Genomic DNA, 26,580 nt, shown 5'->3' with positions numbered 1-26,580 from the left:
ACTGGAAAGCGGAGGAATGAAGATTAGCCCAAATTAAGACAGAATATATGTGCATGGATGAGAGGGGTGGTGGAGGAGGAGAGAGGCTACAGGGAGAAGAGATAGCAAGGGCGGAGGACTTGAAATACTCGGGGTCAACCGTCCAGAGCAATGGGGAGTGGGGTCAGGAAGTGAAGAAACGGGTCCAAGCAGGTTGGAACGGGTGGAGGAAGGTGTCAGGTGTGTTATGTGACAGAAGAGTCTCTGCGAGGATGAAGGGCAAAGTTTAGAAGACCGTGGTGAGGCCGGCCACGATGGACGGATTAGAGAGCACTGAAGAGACGTCAGGAGGTGGAGGTGGCGGAAATGAAGATGTTGAGGTTCGCTCTCGGAGTGACCAGGTTGGAAAAAATTAGAAAAGAGCTCATCAGAGGGACGGCCGAGGTTTCGATGTTTTGGAGACAAAGTTAGAGTGAGCAGACTTCGATGGTTTGGACACGTCCAGTGGAGAGAAAGTGAGTATATTGGCAGAAGGATGATGAGGATGGAGCTGCCAGGCAAGAGAGCTCGAAGAAGACCAAAGAGAAGGTTGATGGATGTCGTGAGGGAAGACCAGAGGGCAGTTGGTGTTCGAGAGGAGGATGCAGGAGATAGGCTTCCATGGAAAAGGATGATGCGCTGTGGCGACCCCTGACGGGACAAGCCCAAAGGAAAAGAAGAAGAAGTGGTCGTGATAGTGAAACTAGACCAGCGTTGCGATATCTCATTCAAAAGATTGAACAGATTTTTTCAGTCAGGGGTAATGACAGCAAAATATGCAGTTTTCAGAGACTTTTATTTTGAAATACAATATCATATCTTCATCAAACCTCTTTTCGTGGAGTCCTTGGTGGTCTGTCACACAGATCTGGACTTGTCTTGCGATACCAATGGGATTATGTTGGGGTGGCTTTGGCTCTGGAGGTAGAACAGGTTCGAATCCCTGCTACGACTGTCCGCACGTCGAAGTGTCCTTGGGCAAGACGCTGAACCCTAATTGGCTCCCAGTGGCCCTGGCAGCAGTCGCCCATTGGTTTAGGAATGTGTGTGTGAATGTGAGGCTTTGGGCACTGTGATGATGTAGATAAAGCGCGATATAAGTGCAGTCCATTTCCATTTATTTTTCCTAAGATATCAAATAAAGTATATTTTTTAATGTATGGATGTAATCTATTTCAAGATTCAAATGAACTTTGCTGGTTGCATTCCTTAACTGACGTCCGTATTATTCGGAAGCTTTTATTTTGAAGGTGGCTTCGCCGCGAGTTGGCGACCTATTACCGTAATGCCGAGTATGAACAAAATTAGGGGCGGCTGGCTTGGCTGCTACTTTACGAGTGGAGGCTGCTTGACCGCAGTCTTTTTTCGGGGACCGCACGCGCTTCCACGCGCTGCACAACATTTTCCTGAATTCGCACCGAACGTGCTGAATCCTCGTCACGGGAAGTCCATCAATACCTCACAGGGCTAAAACATCATTCGTGCAAATCTTCTTGTCCGGTTGGAGTCGCCTCGTGCACGTTGAAGCCATTCGGCTTAGCTTCGTTTAGCTTAGCTTAGCTTAGCATGCTAACAAAGAGACACGTTTGGGATCAACATTTCGCTAAGCAGAGAAAAAGCCTGAGCGTAAAGTGTTCTTCTTTCCGTCACCTACGAGTTCGGACGTGGACCAGAATATTAATACGAACAATGAAATTAGATAAAAACAACAACTAGATGATCAGCTTTGTTTGTCTGAGGTACTGAAATAACACCTATTTTGTGAATCCATTTGTAGAATCTCGACAATGTTTTCTCTCCCTGTCACAAATGAGCTATTTTCTTTCTGTCTCATATTTCTTCCAATCATTCCGTTCTCCTGTTTCCTCTTGTTGACTTTGGTGCTTTGCCATTTTAACTAACGTAGTGTTTAACCCACAGTGTCCAAATCGTCATCTCGATGTCATCTGACTTGCACTTGCTTTTCTCATCCCTCCAAAGTGTTGCGATCGTCGTGTGAAAATGTGTGCAAGGACAGCAGAGTACGAGGAGGAACTTTGGGGCCCAAAAGAGGAGAAGGAGCCACAACGTCAACTGCTGGACGCTGCGTTCAATCTGCAGCCTCGAATTGTGCTACGCAGAGCAGGTGGGTTCACTTCTCTCTCACTGGTTTTATGAAACACATTCTCATTTTAATATTATTCCCGGGTTTTTCTGATGAGCACTGTCTGACGTTACATATCATTTTTTAAAATAATATCCAATAGCGTGTAGTGTGATGGCATCCCCTCATGATGATGTGGATTGAGAGTTGTAGGCCAAATTTCAGAAGATCTGAAAGGCTCGTGGCCATTGCTGCGTGATCAAAGTGTAACAGTGTTACACAACCTACACGACGTGTTTGGAAAATTGCCAGCAAGATTTTTGCCCTTTTTGTGTCTTGTAGGCAAGTTGAGTCAACATTTGTTCATGTCAAGTCAAATCAGTCTTCCATGGTGGGAAGTAACCAAGTACGGTAAATCGCAGTTTTATTACTGTACTTAAGTACATTTTTAGGTGTCTATACTTTTTTTTCTTTACTGTCAACAATTTACTTTCACTCTTTAAATTTGAAACCTGTGATTTCTCTTCCTTACTTCGTCACAAATAGAATGACTTTTTTCTACTTCTATGGACGATGACGTGTCAAAAAACAAAAAACGGTGCATCCGCATTGAAGGTTCGCCCAACTTTGCTACGTTCCGCTGTTCTACGATTTTGCGTCACCCCATTAGTCCCATGAGGCTCTCTGGTTGAAGGCGCTAATGTGTAAACAGGATCGAGGACCAAGGTGGTTGTCAATATTGGAAACAAATTAGATTTGACCCATTTGTGTTTGTCTTCTTTTGTCTTGCAGACGTCAGTGAAAATCTTTATCCTGAGCGGCAGCAGTCAGTGTCCCCTCACATCAAAGAGGAAGAGGAGGAGGAAGAGGTTCAACACATCAAAGAGGAGGAGGAAGAGTTCCTTCACATTAAAGAGGAAGAGCAGGAGGACATCATCAAGGTTCCATCGACTGGTGTCCCTTTGAAGAGTGAAGATGAAGGTCGACGTGAGGAGAGACGAGGGGCGGAGCCACCAAACGGCAACAGCTCAAGAGATGGAGACCACTGTGGAGGATCACAAACAGACGGTGATGATGATGATGATGAACAGTTGGAAGGTGATATGACATGTCACACTATCAGCAAATGCTGGAAATGTTCTAAATGTAGGAAAACCTTTGCTTCTAAGAGCAATTTCAAACAACACGTGAAAATACACACTGGAGAGAAGACTTTTGCATGCTCAGCTTGTGGGAAAAGATTCACTCGGAAGGGGCACTTAAAAATACACACAAGAACACACACTGGTGAGAAACCTTTTGCATGCTCAGTTTGCGGTCAAAGATTCAATGAAAAGGGAACTTTAATTATACACACAAGAACACACACTGGTGAGAAACCTTTTGGATGCTCAGTTTGTGGTCACAGATTCACACAGAAGGGATACTTAAAAATGCACACAAGAACACACACTGGTGAGAAACATTTTGCATGCTCAGTTTGTGGTCAAAGATTCTCTCAAAGGGGACATTTGACAAGTCACACAAGAACACACACTGGTGAGAAGCCTTTTGCCTGCTCAGTTTGTGGTCAAAGATTCTCCCAAAAGGAAAGCTTAAACAGACACACAAGAACACACACTGGTGAGAAGCCTTTTGTCTGCTCAGTTTGTGGTCAAAGATTCTCCCTAAAGGAAAACTTAAATAGACACACAAGAACCCACACTGGTGAGAAACCTTTTGCATGCTCAGTTTGTGGTAAACGATTCTCTGAAAAGGGACATTTGACAAGTCACACAAGAACACACACTGGTGAGAAACCTTTTGCCTGCTCAGTTTGTGGTCAAAGATTCTCTCGTCAGGCTCGGGTTAAGACACACAAGTGTCCTGGTGAGAAAAGCAGTGATCAAGAAGCTTTTAATGCAAATGTAAATGTTTAATATAAAAGTAATGACTATGTGACTGACAGAAATCTACATGCTTGTATTCTGTGTACCAGTTTTTATTGCATGTATCTTCTTCTTGTCCATATAGTTTCTCAAAGCCCCGTGAGTGTTGAGAATGAACACTGTTGCCAAAATACTTAAAAGGGACTCGTTAAAGGTGGTGGGAAAGAGGGCGGGTGTGGATCAGTAGAGCGGGTCGTCCAGTGACCGAAGGGTCGCCGGTTCGAACCCCGGCTCCGACTGTCCGTATGTGGAAGTGTCCTTGGGCAAGACACCGAACCCTAATTCGCTCCCAGTGAGCCTGGCAGCGCCTTGCACGGCAGCAGCCGCCCAGTGGTCATCGGTGGAATCATTTACTGATAAAATATTAGATTTTCAATCGCGTTGGAAATCTCTGGCACGAGGCCGATTCAATACGTAACGAAGGTCTCCTGTCCCGAAACTGCGGCTGATCTGATTTGATATTATCTGATCCATAAAAGCCCAAATATTGGGCTGATCATTATAATATTATTATTTATGATAGTTTGAAGCTGTCATGAGTAGAAATGTCTGCACATATTTTGGCGATGATTGTTGACAGTTGTGGGACATGAAGCCACGTTTCTTGGGTTCATGCATGAGGCTTGCAAGGATGTGGTGCTCGCCCGGCGTGTTTGCGTCATTTTAATGATGGCGTCCTCATCCATCCCAATCCATAAGTTTGCGTTTTTTCTTTTTGAAGCATTCCACCTGACAGCTGCGATATACAAATATGACCAATGACTGCCACTTCATAGTATGGTACATTCCTTTTCCCACACCAGCGATGCCAGTGCTTTTCAATTTTGTTGATGAAAAAGGGGCGTTCGAAAGGGAATTAGTTATTTACCAATTGCCCCAAAATGTATTGATATTATTGGAAATGAGTGCCAGTTTCATTTTCTTGAGCATGCATGCATTTTGTCCAATGTTTTAGTGATGTCAATATCAAATAAATGAATGATTGATTGAAATAGACTGGAAAGAAAAAACTGACTTTTGGTGCGAAACTGTAACGTGTATATGTGATCCTGAATAAAGTACACTGCTTAAAACAGTGAGGGTGACTCCATTTACTTGTACATCAAATCCATGTTCCCCATGAAATTTTTTTTAAAAAGAATTGTTGTTGTGTACCAGGTAAATATTGAATTCATGTTTGACATTTTAAAAGTGTTTAAAGCAAACATTCTGATACTGTCCTTGAATTTTTACGAAAGAAAACAATGCCGACATTAACTGCCATGATCTTTGCATTGAAAAATAGCAGAACTGAAAGTTGGAAACCAACAGGTTTAAGAAGTATTTGGTAGCCTTCACGTAAAAAAATTACATTTTGCTTCCCAGCTGAAAGGAGTTTGCAGTTTAGAAGATCACCGCAAGCTGCAATTTTATATTGAGTGACCGTCTCGAGCTCGTTCCATGTCGTTGTCGTGTGTTGCCAAAATGTAAAGTAATGGACACCAATGTCATGGACATGCTCTCGCCCAAAGGCACTGACCCCCAAACCCCGGACTGAGCTACATCGCTGTCGCCGCTCCCCCGCCGAGACAGACGGCCACGGGGATGCTACATTTAACTTCGCACACGGACGCTAAATGAATTACCAGCCAGTCCCAAGTAGCTCATCAAAGCTGCGATACGGACACTGGTTTCTCACTCGGACGCTCAGTCAATTAACTTTCACTCCCAGCCAGCCTGAAATGTCTCTGTTTTCTGTTTTACTGCAATTTCCACACAATTTATGACGTACGCCATACAGAGAATCACATTTTCTGTTGACATGGCAATATTCTCACTCTGCTTTTCATTTTGGACCCTCTTCACTGATTTTATTGACCACTTTAACCGGACTGATTTCGTCTTTCTTACGTTGCATCTCCACCCAAATCTCACCCTGTGTTGTCCTCCAAAATGACAGCATTTCTCCTCCACATTTCGGACAACTCTGTCTCCCTTGTGTCCATATCGCTGACATTTGGAACATCTGAGAAGTCGTTCCGGAAAAATCATACTTTTGCGTCTGTTGAGACGTATAACGGGACCGGCAAACCACAGACGACAGCTCGAAAGATAAGCTGTTTCAAACCGAGGACCTTTCGCATGTAAGGCGAACGTGATAACCACTACACTATGGAAACCGCTGCTGGTGTTATGACCCAAGGCGGACTGGGCCACCACATGCTAAGGGGAGCTGCCGGCCGGCGACAAGTTTCACGTGACCTGATGGAAAAACCAAAACAAAAGTGCATTTGCCTGTTTTGGACCCTAAATCATGGTGGAATCAATCATCTAAAAATATATATAAACAAATCCTAAAACTAAAAAGAGGAAACAAGGACAAAAGAAACAGTCACGACTACCATCTCCACATCCAGGAGAAACAAGTCATCAGGGGCCTCATGTACAAAATCTTGCGTGGATTTCCGACTGAAACATGCCGTACGCGCAAATCCAGAAAACGTCTGCACAAAAACGTGGTGTACGTTCTTTCTCACGGCAAAGTTCAGATGTATCAAGAGTGAAAGGAGCGTGCGGTTCCTCACGCCAACTTCATGGCTGGCGTACGCACGTTTCTGCAGCTGTTGGTGCTTTGGCGACACTTGGAGGGTTAGAGAGACACACGGGCCTGTGCGTTCGGAGGATGTGCCCAAAACCGCGGTGGCCGTTGGAATTTCTTCGCGTGCCCTCTGGCCTCAGACCTTTCCAAGGCTAGTGAGGAGAAGCGGGACGGAAGATGAATGAATGAATCAATGTTTGATTACTCCACAATTTACCGTCCAAAACGTCAAATGCCATTTTTTTTACCATCGGGTTGCTGGCAGCTCCCAAAAGTATTGTTGGGTCAGTTACACAGAGCAAGCCAGCAGTTTCCATAGTGTCGTGGTTATCACGTTTGCCTCACTCGCAAAAGGTCCCTGGTTCGAAATTGGGTGGAAACGAGGCTTGTTAGTTATTTTTTCTTTTTATCTGCCATGAAACACGATGGGGAGAGATTTGCGTCAAAATCTTTGACACAAATATATCTGTGACTTACATACGTGTTTTCAAATCCACAAACATATCTTGTGTTTTTTTTATATTGTGTGTGCATTTATCATAACTTATCATTTGTAAATATTCAGTTCTGCTTGTGTATTGTTGATGGTGCGTTTGTAGATCAGCGCATTTATTTTTGAGACAAACGTAATGAAGTTTTCAAGATACACACACACACAAGTTGAGAATCTTCACACGCAGCCTCTCGATCCTGATTCCCGCTTCGCTGGCAGAACTATTCACGGTGTCCGAGCAGATTTTTGTCGAAGCTGTTTTTCAAGGCAGAATAATTATCCATCCATCCTTCCATCCGTTTTCTGAGCCGCTTCTCCTCACGAGGGTCGCGGGCGTGCTGGAGCCTAACCCAGCTGTCATTGGGCAGGAGGCAGGGTACACCCTGAACTGGTTGCCAGCCAATCGCAGGGCACATACAAACAAACAACCATTCGCACTCACATTCACACCAACGGGCAATGTACAGTCTCCAATTCATGCATGTTTTTGGGATGTGGGAGGAAACCGGAGTACCCGGAGAAAAGCCACGCAGGCACGGGGAGAACATGCAAACTCCACACAGGCGGGGCCGGGGATTGAACCTGGGTCCTCAAAACTGTGAGGCCGACGCTCTAACCAGTCGTCCACCGTGCCGCCGCAGAGTAATTAAAATAATAATAATAATAATAACCAGGCCTTGCTCATACTATGTTTTGAACGAGGAACCTTTCACACATGAGGTGCACACACACACCACTACGCTACGATGGGTTGGTGGAACCTATCTCTCAAAGTATTTTCTGTCATTTTGATTAGTAATGGGGGAACAATGCGCTAAAACCAGGTGAACAACCCAACACAGCTACAAATTGAAAATGTACTCTAATGTGAGGATCATTTGAGTGTTTGCACCTCATTCAGCTGTTAAATGTGTAACTATAGTATTTGTGCAGATGACCTCAAGTTTCTTCCTTCCTTCTGCTTTGTTGGGGCTGCCATTAGGGAGATAGAAAAAGTGGCCAAAAGGGCTCAGAGAACCCAACCGGATCCCAAGACTGGACCTCCAGACCGGCTTTTCGTGCCCAGTTTCACATGCTCTGAAGTACTTCAGTGGGCCCACAACTCCAACTACATTTGGAAGGACGTCAGGGCTGCCGAAAGAAACAAGCGGTTGGCGGATCTTCATCGCTCCCCTACACCTGTTTTCAAGGTGGGTCAGATGGTTTGGCTTTCCTCCCGTGACCTTTCTCTCCAGACCGAATCACGGAAGCTCACGCCACGCTTCATAGTCCTTTTCCGATCACTAAAGTCTTAAATCCCACCTCTGTTCAGTTGGAGCTCCCTCATTCTCTCAAAATCCACCCGACATTTCATGCGTCTCTGCTCAAGCCTGTCTCCACCAGTCCCCTTAGCACTCCGGCCTTACCCCCTCCGCCCCACATAATCAACAAACATCCTGCTTTCATGGTGTCACGCAACCCTTTAGGTGGGGTCTGTCATGATCTGTGCCCTGCAATTCCTTTTTGGAACTTGGGTGTCACTTTGTGCCTCCCTTTTCCCTCTCGAACTCTCCAGCTGTCATGGTCTGTGTTTTGGTTTGGGTTGTGTTTAGTTTTGTTCCATGTTTTCCTGTGTTCCATGTTTGTCGTGTGCTCATTAAGTTGTTGTGTCCACCTGTTCTCGTCTGCTTTGTGTCGACCAATCAGCTCTCTCCAGCCACTCGTGTCTTGTCCAGGTGTTCCTCGTTGTCTCGTCTATCTGTTTGTATTTAGTTCCCTGGTTTCTTTCAGTTCTTGTCGGTTCATTGTCGTTGTCACATGTCTCTGCCATGTCATAGTCGTCAGTTGTCTTTATCATTGTGGTATGTCATTGTCAGGTGTCATTTTCCGTTTCTATTCCACGTCTTACTCACAGGTCATAGTTTGTTTCCAGTTTTAGATATTCGAGTGTTTCTTTGTTACTTTGATTTGATTGGTATCTGTTGTAGGACTTTGTTCAGTTTTCCCTTTTCTAAGAATAAATATTATTTTGAGACTCCCGCACTCCTGCCTTGCCTCCCTGCTTCCCTGCAATTGGGTCCACCATGTTCTTACCTTGTGTTACTCGCCCTCGCCCTAACCACGTACGTGACAGAATGAACCGACCAGAACAGGACCCAGCGGGAAGAAGATGGCGTCACCCTGGACACCACCAAACTGCCTCCCACCGTCCTCAGCCTGCCATCCATACCTACCCTCCTCCAGTAAGCCCCATCGTTCAGTCTTTTCTGTCCTTTTCTTCGGGTCCCCCCACTTGTCCTAGTTATTCACCATGCTCTACTATTTTACATCCACATGTTTCTTTAGATTCTGATTTTTCTGATTGTGAAGATGGCCCCGATTTAGTTAACCTTCTGTCTGATTCTGACTCTGACACAGACTTAGATTTTTCTGGTTCCTTCCCTACTTTATCCCGTCCTCGTCAGTTTTTGTCACGTCTCCCCGTTTCCAACCCCAGTGAGTCCAAAACCTCCCTCGGACCTTTTCTTGGGCACCCGTTTGGCCATCTACCCGGGACCGCCGCGTGGTGGCCAACGGAGGCGCCCAAGTAAAGGTCAAATTTTGCCCCCTCGTTTTTTCCCTGTTCACAAGTCACTTAATTTTTCACCTGTTCCCACACGTTGTTCCACGGCTCCAATTAAGTCACGTCCAGTCAAACCTGCCCCCAAGCCACCATGTTCAGTACCAGCCATTTTTCCTAGTTCAACTTCCCGAGACCTTGTGCACTCTTCTACTCCCGTACCCTCTACTCCCAAACCTCAATGGCGGCAGGCTGAGGAAGCGACTGCAGGCCCCGTTCCCGTTCCTGCTCCTCTCCAGCTGCGGCAGGCTCCCGTTCCTGCTCCTCGGCAGCTGCGGCAGGCTCCCGTTCCTGCTCCTCGGCAGCTGCGGCAGGCTCCCGTTCCTGCTCCTCGGCAGCTGCGGCAGGCTCTCGTTCCCGCTCCTCGGCAGGCTCCCGTTCCTGCTCCTCGGCAGGCTCCCGTTCCTGCTGCTCCCGTTCCTGCTCCTCTGCAGCTGCGCCAGGTTCCCGCTCCTGCTCCTCGGCAGCTGCGCCAGGTTCCCGCTCCTGCGCCTCGGCAGCTGCGCCAGGTTCCCGCTCCGGCGGCGCTCGTCCAGCGGCCGCCACCCGTCCTTGCTCCGGCGGCGCTCGTCCAGCGGCCGCCACCCGACCCCGCTCCGGCGGCGCTCGTCCAGCGGCCGCCACCCGACCCCGCTCCGGCGGCGCTCGTCCAGCGGCCGCCACCCGTCCTTGCTCCGGCGGCGCTCGTCCAGCGGCCGCCACCCGTCCTTGCTCCGGCGGCGCTCGTCCAGCGGCCGCCACCCGTCCTAGCTCCGGCGGCGCTCGTCCAGCGGCCGCCACCCGTCCTAGCTCCAGCGGCGCTCGTCCAGCGGCCGCCACCCAACCCTATTGCCTGGCCCCTGCATTACCATTGGCTTCGGCACCGTGGCCGTCCGCCTGAATGGCCCTGTAAAGACCCTGGTGCTTGGCATCCTGGACGACCTCCTGAACCGCTCAGCCAAGCACCTCACCCTGGGTGGCCTGGATGGCCACCAGACTGACCTGAGGGGTGGACTCTGTACCCTCCTCCAGGCCCCCTTCCGCCCACCCTGGGTTGGTGACTTTTTGGTTGTAGTTTGGGGAACGTCTGGGATCCGTTCCTTTAGAGGGGGGGTACTGTCATGGTCTGTGTTTTGGTTTGGGTTGTGTTTAGTTTTGTTCCATGTTTTCCTGTGTTCCATGTTTGTCGTGTGCTCATTAAGTTGTTGTGTCCACCTGTTCTCGTCTGCTTTGTGTCGACCAATCAGCTCTCTCCAGCCACTCATGTCTTGTCCAGGTGTTCCTCGTTGTCTCGTCTATCTGTTTGTATTTAGTTCCCTGGTTTCTTTCAGTTGTCGGTTCATTGTCGTTGTCACATGTCTCTGCCATGTCATAGTCGTCAGTTGTCTTTATCATTGTGGTATGTCATTGTCAGGTGTCATTTTCCGTTTCTATTCCACGTCTTACTCACAGGTCATAGTTTGTTTCCAGTTTTAGATATTTGAGTGTTTCTTTGTTACTTTGATTTGATTGGTCTCTGTTGTGGGACTTTGTTCAGTTTTCCCTTTTCTAAGATTAAATATTATTTTGAGACTCCCGCACTCCTGCCTTGCCTCCCTGCTTCCCTGCAATTGGGTCCACCATGTTCTTACCTTGTGTTACTCGCCCTCGCCCTAACCACGTACGTGACACCAGCAAGCATCACCTCCTCGCCCGTGCACCTGTTCTCAATCAGCACTCATCACTGTCTGCATATACAGTAAGCCTGCCAGATCCAGGAATCCAGCACCAGCAGTATCGTCCGTGGTACTCTTGTGGTGCGTTCTCTTGTGTTTGATTGATTACTTGGCTACCCGCATTTGTACTGACTCTCTTGTGTTCTCCTCCACCTCTCGTGCTATCCGTTAGCAGGACCAGCAAACCGTCTCGCTGGCATTGCCATGAATTCAGGTGCATTGACGTGTGCTCGACACTCAGTGAATGTATGTCAAAAGACTCTTCGTTAGTATAGTGGACAGTATCTCTGCCTGTCACGCGGAAGACTGGGGTTGGATTCCCTGACGGGGAGTTAACTTCAACTGGTCTATAGCTTTTCATGGGGCTCTTCCTTCTGGGAAAACAAAAAAGCCCATCAGCCTCGTTTCCAAACAGGGACCTTACACCCGTTCGGTAACCATAAGAACCACTACACGACTGAAACTGTCACTCTCGTGCTATCCGTTACAGGACCAGCAAACCACGTTTTCAAGATATTCATACGCACGCACACACAAACACACACAAACTCTGAGGGATTGTCGAGATTAACAATTGTTAATCCCTGGTGGTCTAGTGGTGAGGATTTTGTCCTCAGCGCTGCGGCCCGGGTTCGATTCCTGGTCAGGGAAAAATCATTATGAACCCTGTTTGGTCAAGTGTTGTTCAACATCAATTATGATTTGCATTGACCTGCGTTTGATCCTCTCTTAATCCAGCCTGATGGCGGGCACAAGCCGGTGCAAACTGTAGGCTGGTTCCAAGCCCAGATAAATGCAGTGGACATGGAGTTTTTGACAGACCGGCCAACCGAGCAATTTAATATGTTCAAATGATAAGTCATGACAAATGCACACACAACACAATTAAAAGAAAAAAAAACGAGTTTATCGCAGATATATTTGTGGATCTGTCAAACGTAAATCGCAGATATATTTGCGTAAATAATTTTGAGACAAATATCTCCCCTTAGTTTTTTTTTTATGTCAGATTAAAAAAGAAAAAGAAAAAAAGGGCTTTGTTTCTACCCATGGACCTTTTTCATATGAAGGGATCATGATAGCCACTACATGACAGAAACTACTTATGCCGCAATCACACAGGATGCTACAGCGACTTGTCGCTGTGCGTCACTCGTGGACGTTTGATCGCAGGTGGTCATCGCGCACGTAGCCTACCAGCGAAGAGGAGGGGAGGGGCCTTACCTGTTGGAGGTGTAAACAACAGAAGAAGAAGCACACATCCTCATTATGCAATAGTGATGGGCACGTATATACATTATTATTAATTTACATTTATTTTATATATGTGTGCTTGTTTTCATGTACATTCATCGTACGAGTACATCGCTCCTTAGCGGATCACAAATGAAGTTTCAACGAGTGATTCACGAATCACTCGTCTAACGGATCGCGAACGAAGATCAACGAACGAATACCTCATCAGTTCTTCAGTCCAGCAGTCCATTCAGTTGACTTAAGCCCTTCCCCCGCCTGCACGCCGCTGCCTGACGCTGGCCCGGCCGTCCAACATTTTTGGTGCATCCATCTGTAACCGTGTTGCTTGCCAGACATTTGCAACTGATGGTCGATGAAGCCTGCCACTTGAGCGTCATCCATCTTGTTTCATCTCCTCCACAACTGGTTCTTCTGTAGCTTTCTTTCTCGGGTCCAGCGGCTGACTTGGATACCATGAGAGTCCTCCAGAAAAACTGTTTCTCTCATATTTCACAGTTTGTGAATCCACGCCTGAAGTAGTCTTCAATAATGACATCTATTCCGTAACGAACTGCAAAGCTGTCTCGCCTCCTTCCAACTTGTGGCTTTGGCACAACACATGGAAGATCACGAGCATTTTTTTTGGAATCCCACTGGCGGAAAATGTTTTCTCGCAGTAAAACAATAAATAAAAATAATCACTGGCGAGGCTAATTGGCAGAAACAGGCTTCCTACCCTGATTATAAAACAAAACCGTTTAATGTTTTTGTCATGTTATTAGATAAATATTGATTGTGAACTGTTATGTTGCGTTGTATACACGACAACCTCTTGGCGGTTTGGAGGTGACGGATTGGAATGTAAAGGTAACTGTGTTTCTTGCTTCAGTAATAATGGCATTCATCCTCAAATATGGGGAAAGCCTCTGTCTCTTCTTTTATGCCACACATAGTTCTACATGTGTTGTGTTTTTGCACATTATTTTTGGGACGTGACGGTGTTATTAAGAGGTGGATTAGGTCACTGATGGCCCAGGTCCCAAACTCAGCCTGCCACTGGAATCTTTCAAGATAACCACTCCGTTGTGTCACCACCTTGCCAGATGTCCTCCCACCAAAAGCTCTTGATACAAATGAAACATCACCGGTTGTGCTGTGTATTGTGATGCTTACAGTCAGACCACGTCTTTTAATATCCTGTTTATGGACCAGGACTTTCTTCTTCTTCTTCTTTTCCTTTCGGCTTGTCCCGTTAGGGGTCGCCACAGCGTGACATCCTTTTCCATGAAAGCCTATCTCCTGCATCCTCCTCTCGAACACCAACTGCCATCATGTCTTCCCTCACGACATCCATCAACCTTCTCTTTGGTCTTCTTCGAGCTCTCTTGCCTGGCAGCTCCATCCTCATCGTCCTTCTACCAATATACTCACTCTCTCTCCACTGGACGTGTCCAAACCATCGAAGTCTGCTCTCTCTAACTTTGCCTCCAAAACATCAAATCTTGGCTGTCCCTCTGATGAGCTCTTTTCTAATTTTATCCAACCTGGTCACAATAGCAAACCTCACCATCTTCATTTCCACCATCTCCAGCTCTGCTTCCTGTTGTCTCTTCAGTGCCACTGTCTCTAATCCGTACATCATGGCCGGCCTCACCACGGTTTTATAAACTTTGCCCTTCATCCTAGCAGAGACTCTTCTGTCACATAACACACCTGACACCTTCCTCCACCCGTTCCAACCTGCTTGGACTCGTTTCTTCACTTCCTGACCACACTCACCATTGCTCTGGACCGTTGACCCTAAGTATTTAAAGTCCTCCACCCTTGCTATCGCTTCTCCCTGTAGCCTCATTCTTCCCCCACCAGCCCTCTCATTCATGCACATATATTGTGTCTTACTTCGGCTAATCTTCATTCCTCTTCTTTCCAGTGCATGCCTCCATCTTTCTAACTGTTCCTCCAGCTGCTCCCTGCTTTCACTGCAGATCACAATGTCATCTGCAAACATCATGGTCCACGGGGATTCCAGTCTGACCTCATCTGTCAGCCTATCCATCACCACTGCAAACAGGAAGGGGCTCAGGGCCGATCCCTGATGCAGTCCCACGTCCACCTTAAATTCTTCTGTCACACCTACAGCACACCTCACCGCTGTTCTGCTGCCCTCGTACATGTCCTGTATTATTCTAACATACTTCTCTGCCACTCCAGACTTCCGCATGCAGTACCACAGTTCCTCTCTGGGTACTCTGTCATAGGCTTTCTCTAGATCCACAAAGACACAATGTAGCTCCTTCTGACCTTCTCCGTACATTTCCATCAACATCCTCAAGGCAAATAATGCATCTGTGGTACTCTTTCTGGGCATGAAACCATACTGTTGCTCGCAAATACTCACTTCTGTCCTGAGTCTAGCCTCCACTACTCTTTCCCATAACTTCATTGTGTGCCTCATCAACTTTATTCCTCCACAGCTCTGCACATCACCTTTGTTCTTAAAAATGGGCACCAGTACGCTTTTCCTCCATTCCTCAGGCATCTTCTCACGCACTAGAATTCTATTGAACAAGCTGGTCAAAAACTCCACAGCCACCTCTCCTAGATGCTTCCATACCTCCACAGGAATGTCATCAGGGCCAACTGCCTTTCCATTTTTCATCCTCTTTAATGTCTTTCTAACTTCCCCCTTACTAATCATTGCCACTTGCCTCTTCTACTCTCCCTTCTTTCTCATTTTCCTCATTCATCAACTCCTCAAAGTATTCTTTCCATCTAGCAAGCACACTGCTGGCACCAGTCAACCTATTTCCATCTCTATCCTTAATCACCCTAACCTGCTGCACATCCTTCCCATCTCTATCCCTCTGTCTGGCCAGCCTGTATAGATCCTTTTCTCCTTCTTTAGTGTCCAACCTGCCATACATGTCATCATATGCCTCTTGTTTTGCCTTTGCCACCTCTAGCTTTGCCGTGTCGCATCTCAATGTATTCCTTTGGTCTCTCCTCGGTCCTCTCAGTGTCCCACTTCTTCTTAGCTAACCTTTTTCCTTGTATGATTTCCTGTACTGTGAGGTTCCACCACCAATTCTCCTTCTCTCCTTTCCTGCCAGAAGATACACCAAGTACTCTCCTGCCTGCCTCTCTGATCACCTTGGCTGCAGTGCTACAGTCTTCTGGAAGCTCCTGCCGTCCACCGAGAGCCTGTATCACCTCTTCCCGAAAAGCTGCACAACACTCGTCCTGTCTCAGCTTCCACCACATGGTTCTCTTCTCTGCCTTTGTCTTCCTAATTTTCCTCCCCACCACCAGAGTCATCTTACACACCACCATCCTATGCTGTCGAGCAGCAGTCTCCCCTAACACAACCTTACAGTTGGTAACCTCCTTCAGATTATATCGTCTGCACAAGATGTAATCCACCTGTGTGCTTCTACCTCCGCTCTTGTAGGTCACCCTATGTTCCTGCCTCTTCTGGAAGAAAGTGTTCACTACAGCCATTTGCATCCTTGTTGCAAAGTCTACCACAATCTGTCCCTCCAAGTTCCTTTCCTGGATGCCGTACTTACCCATCACTTCTTCATCACCCCTATTTCCTTCACCAACATGTCCAACACAATCTGCACCAATTACGACTCTCTCTCTGTCTGGGATGCTCAGAACTACTTCGTCGAGCTCATTCCAGAATTTCTCTTTCACCTCTCGGTCACATCCTACCTGTGGGGCATAGCCACTAATCACATTACACATAACACCCTCAATTTCAAATTTCAGCCTCATCACTCGATCTGATACTCTTTTCACCTCCAAGACATTCTTAGCCAACTCTTCTTTTAAAATATTTCTCTTCCCATCTACACCATGGTAAAATAATTTCAACCCTGCCCCTAAACTTCTAGCCTTACTGCCTTTCCACCTGCTCTCCTGGACACACAATATATCAACCTTTCTCCGAATCATCATGTCAACCAACTCCCGAGATTTTCCGGTCATAGTCCCAACATTCAAAGTCCCCACATTCAGTTCTAGGCTTTGTGTTTTCCTCTTCTCTTTCTGCCGAAGAACCCGCTTTCCACCTCCTCTTCTTCTTTGACTTTGACCCACAGTAGCTGAATTTCCAACGGTGGCGGACGTTGTTAACCCGGGCCACGACCGATCCGGTATGGAATTCTTTGGATGAACGCTCATATTTGTTTGGCAAGGTTTTAAGCCGGATGCCCTTCCTGACGCAACCCTCTGCATTTATCCGGGCTTGGGACCGGCCTACAGTTTGCACTGACCTGTGCCACCCATAGGGCTGCATTAGGACTTTGAATACTGTAAATACTTCAAAACAGTCAATTATGCTGGTGCACTTAGGGTAGGATTGTTTGAATACAGTTGGCATATTACTTTGTAAGCAATCCTTTACTGGCCACTGAATTAAGAAAGCTAGTTTCTCTGCTAATTTTGAAAGTCCCTGGTTTAGAATGTCTGAAATAGTTGTTTTTGATGCGTTATGCTAGATCTTTGTGAGACAGATAGATGCTCTTTGGTGTCATTACTTTCCATGTTGGCAACACACAACAACAGAATGAAGAACAACCACACGTCGAAAGCTCTAGATGGTAACCCAGTATAAAATTGCAGCTTGCGGTCACTTGAGGTGATCTTCTAAACTGCAAACTCATTTCGGCAGGGATGCGAGATGTAAATTTTTTTTGTGAAGTCTACCAAGTTCTTCTTAAACATGTTGGTTTTCAACATTCAGTTCTGCTATTCTTTCCTGCAAAGATCATGAGAGTGAATGTCGTCATTGGTTTTCATCTGTAAAGATTCACTCAGTCTCAAAATGGGTCCTAAAAACACTGTAGACTTTTCAAATGTCAAACATGAATTCAATATTTACCTGGTACTGAGGAAACATTCCCACAGTTTGACATGTCAAGAAGTGCTGAAGCTGCATCGGCTCTCTTCTTCTGGGTCTCCCTCTGCTCTTTTGTATCTTGCATTTATATGAAGCAATAATTTCAAGTTGTGTGTCTTACCAGATATAAAGTCTCGAAAGCAAACGCGTTGGCTGTTGTTGCATTATCAGCTGTACTAACGAATTGGATAAGAAGGATCCCTTGCGCTTTGAACGCATTTTCTCCCAAAAACCCGAAGCGTGTCGTAAACTTTGGATTGCAGCAATTAAGCGAGACAAGTGGACACAAACTGACAACCAGAGGCGTCAAACATATTCACGTTCATTACTCAAGTAGAAGTAGAGTTTAGGGTTTAAAGAAGAATTTCTAGTATCAATTCAAGCTTTTTAGTCAAGTAAACGTGTAAAAGTACAAGTTTCAAAATGACTTGAAGAATAAAAGTAATGTGGGGGGGTGAATAAAAGAAGCACAGTGCATTCAAAAGGAGTTCTTTTGGCAACACAGCCATTTGGAAAAACTCTTCCAGGTCCGGCCACGGATGTACAAGGGTTGGCTGGCTATCAACCTCCTTGCTGCTGGGACTCGGTTGGGACTTTTGGTGTGAGTTCTCTGCCACGGACATTTTCAGGCCTCGGCTGCACATCTGCTCTCGATGTCCTCGTGTGACCATTTGTCTTCGATTTGTTTGATTTGTTACCTGCGCAGGTGCGATGGATCGCGTACAAACCAATAAGGTGTCGGAATGGTATCGAGAGCTGCCAACCTATAGAAAGTCCCTTGCAGAACAATTTGTCCCAATTTGTCAGCATTTACATATTTTTAAAACTTTGTCAATAGCATGACCGCAGGACAGTGATTGCAGTACAGGATAAAAATAATTCTGCATATTGTTAACTTGGACAACATAATGATGACTCTATATTCATAATCTTGAATAAATTAGTTTCAAGCTTTATCACATAAAACATGATGACAAAGACGAGAGTGACACGAGTGATGCTTTTCAGCACCAAAAGGTGAGTATAAAAGTGGTTGAAATGGTAAACAAGATTAAATGTTGATTCATGTTCGAGTCAATTACAGTAAAAGTTTTGAGATGAAGGCTTGTTAGATCTTAATCCTCAAAAAGGATTGTAAGGACTTTATCATGCTTTTCAAATCAACACTTTTATTTTTATTATTCAGTATAATAATGAGAAAATGTAAGTGAAAAATGAGTGATTTCCGTCACAAAATACAGATGATCCATTAACATTCGACAGCTCTCATCCAACCACAATCAAAAGCACTCTATCAAGGCACAATTTATCCGGATTGTTTTTATGTTGCATGCAATTTTGAACAATGATGTATCTTGGGGTTTTGTTCACAAGTGAGGGAAGAATGGAATGGGAGATCAACAGGCGGATCGGTGCAGCGTCTGCAGCGATGCAGACTTTGTATCGATCCGTTGTGGTAAAGAAGGAGCTAAGCCGAAAGGCGAAGCTCTCGATTTACCGGTCGATCTACGTTCCTACCCTCACCTACCTCACCTACGACCCACAGCTCGTGACCGAAAAAACGAGATCCCAGATATAAGCGGCCGAAATGAGTTTCCTCCGCAGGGTGTCCGGGCTCTCCCTTAGAGATAGGGTGAGAAGCTCGGTCATCCGGGAGGATCTCAGAGGAGAGCCGCTGCTCCTCCACATCGAGAGGAGCCAGATGAGGTGGCTGGGGCATCTGATTCGGATGCCTCCCGGACGCCTCCCCGGTGAGGTGTTCCGGGCACGTCACACCGGGAGGAGACCCCGGGGACGACCCAGGACACGCTGGAGAGACTACATCCTACGGCTGGCCTGGGAACGTCTCGGGATCCCCCCAGAAGAGATGGATGAAGTGGCTGGGGAAAGGGAAGTCTGGGCGTCCCTGCTAAAGCTACTGTGCCCGCGACCCAACCTCGGATAAGCGGTAGAAGATGGATGGATGGATGGACGACCGAGTTCATTTTGGAGGGCTTTTTTTCCTGTAGACATTTATAAGTCCAGCACCATGGAAAAAGTGTCCATGTTCTCACCTTTGCTAAATGGCAAATGGACTGCACTTATGTAACGCTTCATCTTCACGATCACAGTGCCCAAAGCGCTCTATTAAGCCTCACATTCACCCATTCACACACATATTCAGAGACCACTGGGCGGTTGCTGCCGTGCAAGGCGCTGCCAGGCTCACTGGGAGCAAATTGGGGTTCGGTGTCTTGCCCAAGGACACTTCGACATACGGACAATCGGAGCCGGGGTTCGAACCGGCGACCCTTCGGTCACTGGACGACCCGCTCTACTGATCCACAGCCATCCTCTTTCCCACCACCTTTAACTTAAGTATTTTGGCAACAGCGTTCATTCTCAACACTCACTGGGCTTTTAGAAACTATATGGACAAGAAGAAGATACATGCAATAAAAGCTGGTACACAGAATACAAGCATGTAGATTTATGTCAGTCACATAGTCATTACTTTTATATTAAACATTTACATTTGCATTAAAAGCTTCTTGATCACTGCTTGTCTCACCAGGACACTTGTGTGGCTTTACCCAAGCCTTACGAGAGAATCTTTGACCACAAACTGAGCATACAAAAGGTTTCTCACCAGTGTGTGTTCTTGTGTGTGTTTTTAAGGTTCCCTTGAGGGAGAATCTTTGACCACAAACTGAGCAAGCAAAAGGCTTCTCTCCAGTGTGTGTTCTTGCGTGTATTTTTAAGCTTTCCTTGTGAGTGAAGGTTTGACCACAAACTGAGCATGCAAAAGGTTTCTCACCAGTGTGTGTTCTTGTGTGTATTTTTAAGGTTCCCTTCTGAGTGAAGGTTTGACCACAAACTGAGCATGCAAAAGGTTTCTCACCAGTGTGTGTTCTTGTGTGTATTTTTAAGGTTCCCTTCTGAGTGAAGGTTTGACCACAAACTGAGCATGCAAAAGGTTTCTCACTAGTGTGTGTTCTTGTGTGTATTTTTAAGTTTCCCTTTTGGGAGAATCTTTGACCACAAACTGGGCATGCAAAAGGCTTCTCTCCAGTGTGTGTTCTTGCGTGACGTGTCAAATGTCCCTTGTGAGTGAACCTTTGACCACAAACTGAGCAGCCAAAACGCTTCTCTGTGGTGTGCGTTTTTGTGTGACTTTTTAAGGTTCCCTTCTGAGAAAAAGTTTCACCACAAACTGAGCATGCAAAAGGTTTCTCACCGGCGTGTGTTCTTGTGTGTATTGTTAAGTATCTCTTCACAGAGAATCTTTGACCACAAACTGAGCATGCAAAAGGCTTCTCTCCAGTGTGGGTTCTTGTGTGTATTTTTAAGCTTTCATTTTGGGAGAATCTTTGACCACAAACTGAGCATGCAAAAGGCTTCTCTCTGGTGTGCGTTCTTGTGTGTATTTTTAAGTGTCCCTTCTGAGAGAAGGTTTGACCACAAACTGAGCATGCAAAAGGTTTCTCACCAGTGTGGGTTCTCGTGTGTCTATTTAAGTTTTCCTTTAGGGAGAATCTTTGACCACAAACTGAGCATGCAAAAGGTTTCTCACCAGTGTGTGTTCTTGTGTGTATTTTTAAGTTTCCCTTTTGGGAGAATCTTTGACCACAAACTGGGCATGCAAAAGGCTTCTCTCCAGTGTGTGTTCTTGCGTGACGTGTCAAATGTCCCTTGTGAGTGAACCTTTGACCACAAACTGAGCAGCCAAAACGCTTCTCTGTGGTGTGCGTTTTTGTGTGACTTTTTAAGGTTCCCTTCTGAGAAAAAGTTTCACCACAAACTGAGCATGCAAAAGGTTTCTCACCGGCGTGTGTTCTTGTGTGTATTGTTACGTATCTCTTCACAGAGAATCTTTGACCACAAACTGAGCATGCAAAAGGCTTCTCTCCAGTGTGGGTTCTTGTGTGTATTTTTAAGCTTTCATTTTGGGAGAATCTTTGACCACAAACTGAGCATGCAAAAGGCTTCTCTCTGGTGTGCGTTCTTGTGTGTATTTTTAAGTGTCCCTTCTGAGAGAAGGTTTGACCACAAACTGAGCATGCAAAAGGTTTCTCTCCAGTGTGTATTTTCATGTGTTGTTTGAAATTGCTCTTCGAAGCAAAGGTTTTCCTACATTTAGAACATTTCCAGCATTTACTGGCAGTGTGACATGTCATATCACCTTCCAACTGTTCATCAACATCATCATCATCATCATCACCGTCTGTTTGTGATCCTCCACAGAGGTCTCCATTACTTGAGCTGTTGCTGTTTGGTGGCTCCGCCCCTCGTCTCTCCTCACTTCGACCTTCATCTTCACTCTTCAAAGGGACACCAGTCGATGGAACCTTGATGATTTTCTCCTGCTCTTCCTCTTTCATGTGAAGGAACTCTTCCTCGTCCTCTTCCTCTTTGATGTGAGGGGACACTGACTGCTGCCGCTCAGGAAGAAGATATTCACTGACGTCTGCAAGACAAAAGAAGACAAACACAAATGGGACAAATCTAATTTGTTTACAATATTGATAAGCTCCTTGGTCCTCGACCCTGTTTCCACGTTAGCGCCTTCAACCAGAGAGCCGAATGGGACTAATGGGGTGACGCAAAATAGTAGAACAGCGGAATGCAGCAAAGTTGGGCGACCCTTCAATGTGGATGCACCGTTTTTTGTTTTTTTTACACGTCACCGTCCATAGAAGTTGAAAAAAGTAATGCTATTTGTGACAAAGTAAGGAAGAGAAATCACAGGTTTCAAATTTTAAGAGTGAAAGTAAAAAAAAAAGTATAGACACCTAAAAATTTACTTAAGTACAGTAAAGAATAATGTGTACAGTAATAAAACTGCGATAGATGAACCGCGATAGCGGAGGGTTTACTGTACTTGGTTACTTTGAAGAGTGATTTGACTTGGCATGAACAAATGTTGACTCAACTTGCCAACAAGACACAAAAAGGGCAAAAATCTTGCTGGCAATTTTCCAAACACGTCGTGTAGGATGTGTAACACTGTTACACTTTGATCACGCAACAATGGCCACGAGCCTTTCAGATCTTCTGAAATTTGGCCTACAACCCTCAAGCCACATCATCATGAGGGGATGCCATCACACTACACGCTATTGGATATTATTTAAAAAAAATAAATAAATTGTAACGTCAGACAGTGCTCATCAGAAAAACCCGGGAATAATATTAAAATGAGAATGTGTTTCATAAAACCAGTGAGAGAGAAGTGAACCCACCTGCTCTGCGTAGCACAATTCGAGGCTGCAGATTGAACGCAGCGTCCAGCAGTTGACGTTGTGGCTCCTTCTCCTCTTTTGGGCCCCAAAGTTCCTCCTCGTACTCTGCTGTCCTTCTTGCACACATTTTCACACGCCGATCGCAACACTTTGGAGGGATGAGAAAAGCAAGTGCAAGTCAGATGACATCGAGATGACGATTTGGACACTGTGGGTTAAACACTACGTTAGTTAAAATGGCAAAGCACCAAAGTCAACAAGAGGAAACCGGAGAACGGAATGATTGGAAGAAATATGAGACAGAAAGAAAACTAGCTCATTTGTGACAGGGAGAGAAAACATTGTCGAGATTCTACAAATGAATTCACAAAATAGGTGTTACAGGATGTGATTTCAGTACCTCAGACAAACAAAGCTGATCATCTAGTTGTTGTTTTTATCTAATTTCATTGTTCGTATTAATATTCTGGTCCACGTCCAAACTCGTAGGTGACGGAAAGAAGAACACTTTACGCTCAGGCTTTTTCTCTGCTTAGCGAAATGTTGATCCCAAATGTGTCTCTTTGTTAGCTTGCTAAGCTAAGCTAAGCTAAGCTAAACGAAGCTAGGCCGAATGGCTTCAACGTGCACGAGACGACTCCAACCGGACACGAAGATCGCACGAATGATGTTTTAGCCCTGTGAGGTATTGATGGACTTCCCGTGACGAGGATTCAGCACGTTCGGTGCGAATTCAGGAAAATGTTGTGCAGCGCGTGGAAGCGCGTGCGGTCCCCGAAAAAAGGTCGAGGTGCAGCGGCCCGTCCGTTGTACGGCAAGTCCACTTGGACGAACTTCGCGTCACGAACGCGCGATGCGACTTTATCACAAAGAAAACCAAACGAGTATCTCGCGAGAGGACTGGGTTCGATAACCGACCGAAGGTTAAATAAACTACTTACTTCTAGCTTCCTAAATTGTTCTAACATTGAATATTAAACATGATAACGTTTGTCCATACCGCTTCTCCTGTTCAGGGTCTCCGGATCCTATCCGAAAGTCGAACATCACCACGACGGAAACTGTTGCTCTCGTGCTGTCTGTTAACAGGACGAGCAAACTCGCTGGCTGACGTTGCCGATGCGTTCAAGTGCACGGACGCGTGCACTTAAGTGCCGCCTGAGGGGTCGAAGGTCACGGGCATTCAATGTTGGTTTTCGGCCTTGCCGCTTTCATGCAGTGATTTCTCCAGATTCTCTGAACCTTTTGATGATATTATGGACCGTAGATGCTGAAAACACTCAAGTCCTTGCAATTATACATTGAGGAACATTGTCCTTAAACTGTTCGACAATTTTGTCACACACTTGTTCACAAAGAGGTGAACCTCGCCCCATCTTTGCTTGTGAATGACTGAGCCATTCAGGGAAGCTCCTTTTCTACCCAATCATGGCACCCGCATGTTCCCAATTAGCCTGTTCGCCGGTGGGATGTTCCAAACACGTGTTTGATGAGCATTCCTCAACTTTCTCAGTCTTTTCTGCCACCTGTCCCAGCTTTTTTGGAACATGTAGCAGTTAATGATTATTTGCTAAAAACAATCAAGTTTATCAGTTTGAACATTAAATAGCTTGTCTTTGTCGTGTATTCAATTCAATATAGCTTGAACATGATTTGCAGATCATTGTATTCTGTTTTTATTTGTGTTTAACACAACGTCCCAACTTCATTGGAATTGGGGCTGTCGTTGGAACCGTAGTGAGTAGAGAGTCCGAGTGATAATTGTTGATCTCGTATCGGTGGTGGTGTCGTGATTGTGAAACATGTTGGAAGGGTTGCTGTTTTCAAAAACCGCCCGTTGAAACGCTTCCTTGAGGGAAGACGATATAGCCACTTCCTGCCACATATAACATGAGTTACGTCGCTTTATGTCCAAAAATGGCGTCCGATCTTCACCAAAATATTATGAGTACATTCCTATTTCCGTCCACATACACCTCTGAAAATATTAGGGCCTAAGGTACCAAATAGTTTCGTGTTCGAGTATCCTACTAAAATTGTCATGAAGTATTCAGATAAATCTTTGCCGAGTTAAAAAGAGCAATTATGAATACACGAGAAAAAATAAGCAATTTCACATAAAAATGAACAACCACTTATTTTTCTTTTTAAGAAAATCTACTTTTATTTCTTAAATTCACATTGGGCAGAAAACTATAAAAATATATGAAAGTAATTTCAGTTTAAACTGCATTTTTTCTTCTGAGCATTTCTTTGAATTATGAACGTGTTCTTTCGATGTATTCACAATGTGCAATGTAACTTAATTTAGCCCTCACCGAATTCAATCGATCTAACAAAAGAAACAATCTGGAAAAGGTTTATGGTCGGAAGGTCCATCCATCCATTTTCTGAACCGCTTATCCTCACTCGCGTCACGGGTGTGCTGGCACCTATCTCAGCTGACTTCGGGCGACAGGCGGGTACACCCTGAACTGGTCGCCGGCCAATCGCAGGGCACATATAGACAAACAACCATTGGCACTCGCATTCACGCCTATGGACAATTTAGAGTTTTCAGTCAACAAACCACGCATATTTTTGGAATGTGGGAGGAAACCAGAGGACTCGGACAAAAGCCTAAATAGTGAATGAAAACCCATGGCCTGCATGGCAGACGAAAAGCACTGCTGAGCAAAAAGAAAATGAAGACTCGTCTCAATTTTGCCAGAAGCCATCTTGATTGTCTCCAAGACTTTTGGGAAAATACTCTGTGGTCTGACGAGACAATAGTTGAACTTTTTGGAGGGTGTGCGTCCCATGACATCTGGCGTGAAATTAATACCGCATTTCAGAAAAAGGACCTCATACATCAAGGGAAACATGGTGGTGGTAGTGTGATGGTCTGGGGCTGTTTTGCTCCTTCAGGACCCGAAAGACTTGCTGTGATAAATGGAACCAATAATTCTGCTGTCTACCAAAAAACATTTTGTGAGCTCAAGCTGAAACGATTGGATACAGAAAGTAGTTCGGAAATAAACAAGTGAGAGTAGGAAGAGTCCAAACCTGCTGCGTGTAACACAACACGAGGCTGCATGCGAACAGCGTCCACAAGTTGACGTCGTGGCTCGTCCTCCTCTTTCGTTCCAGAAAGTTCCTTCTCGTACTTTGCTGTCGTTCTCGCACAGATTTTGCACACGATCATCACAGGCGATCTCGAATTTGCGATGCGTTGCTGACAAACGCGTCACTTTGTTAGCGGCTAGCGAGCTAAGCTAAGCTAACTGGGCCGAGAAGCTTCGACGTGCACCACCAAGACGAGTTTATCCGCACACGAAGATTGAAATGATGTTTTACTTCTTGAAAGTGGTGAAGGACGCACTGTGTCGAGGTTTCAATCCGTTCGCAACTAATTCGGGAAGAATTAATTAGTGGAACAAATTAATTTGCTCGAACAAAAGTGCACGAAAGATGATCTGGAGCGGAAGTTGCTGGCAACGAGGGAAGCGCATGCGCAGACGCAGGAGGTTGGATTTAATTGTTTGTTGCGATCATTTCAAACTAAGTTTATGGTCAAATATACTGGATAAAAGCGAGATAAAGAACATGCAGGTGGAATAAAGACGAAACTCGACCAATTCCAGTTGACTGGGAGGCCAGCCTCCACTCGTGAAGAAGTCAAGCCAGCCGCCCCTCATTTTGTTCATACGAGGCATTACGGTAATAAACCGCCAACGACCTTCAAAATAAAAGCCTGGCAATTATAGGGACGTCAATGCTTCGGATTTCAAATAATTATATAAATAAGCGCTCTGTTACAACGCAACCAGGAATGCAACCAGCAAGG

The 26,580-nt window shown here is 45.6% G+C and overlaps 2 protein-coding genes across 3 annotated transcripts; one reads left to right on the top strand and one right to left on the bottom strand.

The window, feature by feature from the left end:
* The first annotated feature begins 223 nt into the window (after window positions 1-223).
* Window positions 224-5,130, top strand: LOC133398248 (oocyte zinc finger protein XlCOF6.1-like). The gene is made up of 2 exons (XM_061669873.1): window positions 224-2,143; window positions 2,894-5,130. Exons 1-2 carry the CDS (start codon window positions 2,020-2,022, stop codon window positions 4,018-4,020), a joined length of 1,251 nt encoding a protein of 416 aa, XP_061525857.1. The 5' UTR covers window positions 224-2,019; the 3' UTR covers window positions 4,021-5,130.
* Window positions 5,131-19,106: 13,976 nt separating this feature from the next.
* On the bottom strand, window positions 19,107-26,220 carry LOC133398235 (oocyte zinc finger protein XlCOF6-like). 2 transcript variants are annotated; one of them, XM_061669848.1, is made up of 3 exons: window positions 25,800-26,220; window positions 22,755-22,902; window positions 19,107-21,979 (listed from the first exon to the last, which is right to left on the bottom strand). In XM_061669848.1, exons 2-3 carry the CDS (start codon window positions 22,879-22,881, stop codon window positions 20,034-20,036), a joined length of 2,073 nt encoding a protein of 690 aa, XP_061525832.1. In that variant the 5' UTR covers window positions 22,882-22,902; window positions 25,800-26,220; the 3' UTR covers window positions 19,107-20,033. The 2 variants fall into 2 exon arrangements, with proteins under 2 accessions (XP_061525832.1, XP_061525834.1); XM_061669850.1 differs by lacking the exon at window positions 25,800-26,220 and adding an exon at window positions 23,755-23,827.
* Between the last annotated feature and the right edge of the window lie 360 nt (window positions 26,221-26,580).

This window comes from Phycodurus eques, unplaced genomic scaffold (genome assembly GCF_024500275.1).
Source record: "Phycodurus eques isolate BA_2022a unplaced genomic scaffold, UOR_Pequ_1.1 contig_27, whole genome shotgun sequence".
Classification (NCBI taxonomy): domain Eukaryota; kingdom Metazoa; phylum Chordata; class Actinopteri; order Syngnathiformes; family Syngnathidae; genus Phycodurus; species Phycodurus eques.
Note: the sequence above shows the minus strand (reverse complement) of the source record. Positions and strands in the feature narration are given on the sequence as shown.